Source organism: Neoarius graeffei, chromosome 9, assembly GCF_027579695.1.
Source record: "Neoarius graeffei isolate fNeoGra1 chromosome 9, fNeoGra1.pri, whole genome shotgun sequence".
Classification (NCBI taxonomy): Eukaryota; Metazoa; Chordata; class Actinopteri; order Siluriformes; family Ariidae; genus Neoarius; species Neoarius graeffei.
The window spans coordinates 56,052,239-56,057,420 of NC_083577.1; the positions used below are offsets into that span (position 1 = coordinate 56,052,239).

General features: G+C 41.7%; 1 protein-coding gene across 1 annotated transcript; it reads left to right on the forward strand.

The window, feature by feature from the left end:
• Positions 1 to 390: 390 nt before the first annotated feature.
• On the forward strand, positions 391 to 4,243 carry c9h3orf38 (chromosome 9 C3orf38 homolog). The gene is made up of 3 exons (XM_060929870.1): positions 391 to 591; positions 2,998 to 3,176; positions 3,278 to 4,243. Exons 1-3 carry the CDS (start codon positions 465 to 467, stop codon positions 3,827 to 3,829), a joined length of 858 nt encoding a protein of 285 aa, XP_060785853.1. The 5' UTR covers positions 391 to 464; the 3' UTR covers positions 3,830 to 4,243.
• Positions 4,244 to 5,182: the final 939 nt, after the last annotated feature.

Here is a 5,182-nt window from a genome sequence, read left to right on the forward strand (position 1 = left end):
TTGCATGTTCTCCCCGTGTCCGCGTGGGTTTCCTCCGGGTGCTCCGGTTTCCCCCACAGTCCAAAGACATGCAGGTTAGGTTAACTGGTGACTCTAAATTGACCGTAGGTGTGAATGTGAGTGTGAATGGTTGTCTGTGTCTATGTGTCAGCCCTGTGATGACCTGGCGACTTGTCCAGGGTGTACCCCGCCTTTCGCCCATAGTCAGCTGGGATAGGCTCCAGCTTGCCTGCGACCCTGTAGAAGGATAAAGCGGCTAGAGATAATGAGATGAGATTTACTCTATATATTGCCCTCTGTTCCCCTTTAATGAGGTGTGTGCGTGTAAAAAGCAAAACTTTTATTATGAAGCTCGTTCTGTATGTCTTTTTCCGCTAGGGGGCGATGATTATTCACAACTCAATGCGAATGCAAGCGATGTGAGATCCAGTTCCTGGCTAGTTTCGAACATATCTCGTGTGAAAATGGCTGTGATGTCGGAAAAAGAGTTATATGGCTGTAGAAGATTGTTGCAGTTGCTGTCAGAAGACGATTTGTTGGCACTGAGCGATACGGTGACTAACCGGTTAATCCGTGTCACGAGTTCTAGAGGTAAAGCTGAAAAACTTGGTCCCTGACTATCCAGCTAGCTTCATGGCTAACTTAGCAGCTAGTTAACTATCCAGAAGTGTTTGCTAAGAATAAGATACAGGAAGATGAATTTCTAATGAATAATCCCATTATAGTTATAAAATATTACATACACAAATAAAGAAAGTACTAGAAAGTGCTCTCCATCATGGTCTGCACTTAAACAGGAATTCTCTTTATTTCCCAAATGTCTCAAGAAAATTGACAACGCCCAGGCTAAGAACTTCTGCTCACTTATGTTGTCATATCAGTTGTGCTAACCCTTTATGTTTGTTTTCTTTTATTTATTTTCTTTGTCTTACATAACTTTTTAAACCACTCATTAGAGAAGGTGGGATTTTGGTTTTTGATAGAATTGTTAAATATATTGTAGTGAATTTGTATTCATCTCTCATCTCATTATCTCTAGCCGCTTTATCCTGTTCTACAGGGTCGCAGGCAAGCTGGAGCCTATCCCAGCTGACTACGGGCGAAAGGCGGGGTACACCCTGGCAGGGCTCGAAATTAACTTTTTTTCTTTGTGTCCCCCAGTGGTCCCGAATTCTGTGTTGTATTGTCCCGAATGGAAGCAATAGTGTCCCCATTTTTTTCCTCTCTGAAATAACCAGTGGTTAATATTATCATATGAAGTTACTATTATATTTGTAACTATGCGATTTTGAACCCTTTATATCATTTTTATAAGTCACAAGACACAAGTGACACATGTCCAATACATCATCTACTTCAAAATTACAGTTATTGCATTTTCAGTTTATTAAACTTTGGCGATCTCACTGTATGAATAGATACCGGTGTATTTAAAAGGGGCCAACTAGCTCATTCAGAAAATGTTTCAACTCCCTACATCTGCAGTACACTTTAGCTGAAAATAACACCCCTTTTATGTTTGTTTCATCTACTTATACCTTGAATATCTGTTGGCATATATAAGGCCAACATCATTTTCACCATTACCGTTATCCATTTTTATGTAATATACCTGTTGCCCCATTCAGAGATGTTTTGAAAGCCATCAGCCATACCATCAATAGATGAAATGCACACACATGTTGCAAGCAGTACAATAGAAGGTTTGACCCAAAAAACGAAATATTTTAATCCAGTCTACAGTGTAAAATAAAGGAAAAACGCCATCCAATCCTATCGAGGTACCACCTCAAAATGATTGGATACTGACACGTCAATCAGACTGAAGCCCGCGACTAGCCCGGCCCTTCTGTGTGTGTGTGTGAGAGCGAGCAGAGTGTCACACAGAGCGCAGGATTCTCTCAGTGCGCTCCTTCCAAACACCGGGGATTTACACGAAAACGGAAGGAGATATTCACAAAATTCTTTCACAGTGAGCGCCACAAGGCTCTCCTGAACACACGGATGTAATTTTTTTTGTCTGTAGTGTAAAAAATGAGGTCACTAGAGCGAGTTAAAAACGAGTGACTTTTCTGCCACGTTTATAATGGGAGTCTATGGGGCTGCGCGGCTGTGCTCTCGTTACTTTAAGGCTTCTCATTCAAAAACAGTAAATCCTATCGCTCAGGGAGACACATTGTGTGAATCAGGACAAGTGTGGCTACTACCTTTGAGAAAATTGTGTGTGTGGAGTGAAAATTGGGGCTGAAAACACAGTTTAAATGAGAAAGTTTGAGCTATTTTTCCAAGCTCTTTACACTCTAACTTAACGAGCTCCACTGGTGTGTAACGCAATAGACACCCATTATAAAGCCGGACTTTCTCAGGCTTTATAAGGGGGAGGAGGGGTGGAGACGCGGGGGTGGGAGTGTTTCTTTTCAAAATATGGCTTGCGGGAACCGTTATTCCAAAATCTTGTACTGCACCTTTAATGTAGAACTTTTTTTCTAGATCTATTTTTTTTCCATTGTCCCGGGATTGTCCCAGATATGATAATTTTGTGTCCCGATGACATTTTTTATGGTCCCCGGGACATCGGGACACCGTTAGTTTCGAGCGCTGCACCCTGGACAAGTCGCCAGGTCATCACAGGGCTGACACATAGACACAGACAACCATTCACACTCACATTCACACCTACGGTCAATTTAGAGCCACCAGTTAACCTAACCTGCATGTCTTTGGACTGTGGGGGAAACCGGAGCACCCGGAGGAAACCCACGCGGACACGGGGAGAACATGCAAACTCCACACAGAAAGGCCCTCGCCGGCCACGGGGCTCGAACCCAGAACCTTCTTGCTGTGAGGCGACAGCGCTAACCACTACACCACTGTGCCGCCTGAATTTGTTTTTGTTTTTTTCAATTTAAAAAAAAAAAGATACAGGAAGTTAGCAGATTGGGCAGGTTTTACAGTCATTTGTTAGTCTGTCATATGAATTCTGTCTTGTGTGAACAGAAGCCATTGAAGCGATAATAACCTACTCTCAGAGTCCTGAAGAGCTTCTCAAAAGGAAGAAGGTCCACCGGGATGTGATCTTTAAGTACCTCGCTGCGGAAAATGCTGCTCCATCTCCAAACAGTGAGAAACATCAGTTGGTAAAGAGGACTCTTGAACTGTGGTCATCTTACAGCGAGGTGCACAAATTATTAATCCTAATTCACGTAAGATCCTATCCGACTGCGTACTGTTGCCTATAAACTTAAAAAGTGTTTAATTCTTTGTTTCCATATCACAGAAAACAGTAAGTGTCTCCAATGCACGGTGTACAGAGAAGAATGGAGATGGCTTGGGAGTACTGACAGCTTTGGGAAAGCAGTTTTGCCAGTGGTTCTTCCAGCTTTTGAACTCCCAGAACCCCCAGGCCGCTCAGCCGGTCGAGCACTGGGGTCCGCAGCACTTCTGGAGTGACGCCAAGATGCTACTTGTCTTGTACACCCAGGTTCATCAGAAAGAGGAGTTCCTTGGAGCTGAACTGGTGAGCCAGCGGCTTTTTGCCCTCGTCTCGGAGGAGAGGTTAGTCTTTTGCCCTAACCTGGAGCAGACAGGGCTGAAGTGTGTGTCTTCGCCTCATGGGTTGGTGCTGGTGGCCGTAGCTGGCACCATCCATCGAGAGGACAACTGCCTTGCGATTTTTGAGCAAGTGTTCGGGCTGATTCGCGATCCTCTGAAGGCCAGTCGCTGGAAGATAAAACATGTGCATTTGAAAATAATGGGAGAAATTGGGAAAGACACATTGCCAGCAGTGACCTATGATTCAAAAGAACTGTTTGAACTATTCACTTTGTAGAACTGTCTGTATGGACATTTGTACACTAAACAAGAAGCACTTTAAATAATGCATGATACACTGTACATATTTTAACATGGGTAACTTTCATTGTTTATATGCAGTGTGAACTTTTTATTAATTCTGTCATTCTTTAAACATTCATTAAGGTTTAAATGTTTAAGAAGCTACGCAAATTGTCATTCATTACCAGTTTCTGTTTACCTTTGTCCTGTGAAGCTCATAAACCGGTCCATATTTGGAGCCATATCATAATACTATAAAGCCTCTAACTTTTATAATGCCCTTGGTGGTGATGAACAGATGATTTAAGATTACTTGTTAGTACTTGAAATTTAAATGAGAATTACTGATTCAGTATCAGTATTTTCTCTCCCTAGTCTATTTAAAGACTAAATCACTTCATTAAAATTTCTCAGGCCTTTGTCTTTCATTTTGAGGCTTTTCAGTAAAAAGGCAAAATGTGTTGGTTGTTGGTTTTTTTTTTTTTAAGAATTGAGCATAGTAAACACTTCACTGATCGAATATGCTCACATTTAAAAATGTTTTAATCTCTTATGCAAAACAGACGTAGGGGTTATAATGTACACTCACCTTCACTTTATTAGGAACACCTGCACATTCATGCAGTTGTCTAATCAGCCAATTTTGTGGTTGCAGTGCAAAAAATCTTGCAGATTCAGGTCAAGAGCTTTAATTAATGTTCAAATCAAACATCAGAATGAAAAGTGTGATCTCGGATTATTCACAATTTATAGTTTGAGTTTTCCATAAACTGCTGATCATCTGGGAATTTCACACACAATAGTCTCCAATAGTCTCTTTAGTTTCCACAAAATAGCATGAAAAACAAGCAAACAAAAATTAAGCACTGAGTGAGCAACAGTCCTGGGGGTGGAAATGTGTAGTTGATAAGAGGTCAGAAAGAAATGACCAGATTGATTTGAGCTGCCAGGACGTTTATAGTAGCTTCCATATATGACACTGATCGATTATAGTGATGAGTTAGAAGGGTGGTGAGCAGAAAAGCATCTCAACGCATACAAAACATCAAACCTTGAGGTGGATGGGTTACAACAGCAGAAAACCACTTCAAGTTCCACTCCTGTCAGCCAAGATCAGGAATCTGAGACCATCATGAGTACAGGTTCATCAAAACTGGACAGGTTAGGAAGAAGAAAAAAAAAATCACTTGGTCTTTTTCCAGTCTTCAACTGTCCGGTATGGAGGAATCTGTGTTCATGATAATCTCAGATTCTTGTTCTTGGCTGACAGAAGTGGAACCTGATGTGCTGTTCTGCTGTTGTTGCCCATCCACCTCAAGGTTTGGCATGCTGAGATGCTTTTCTGCTC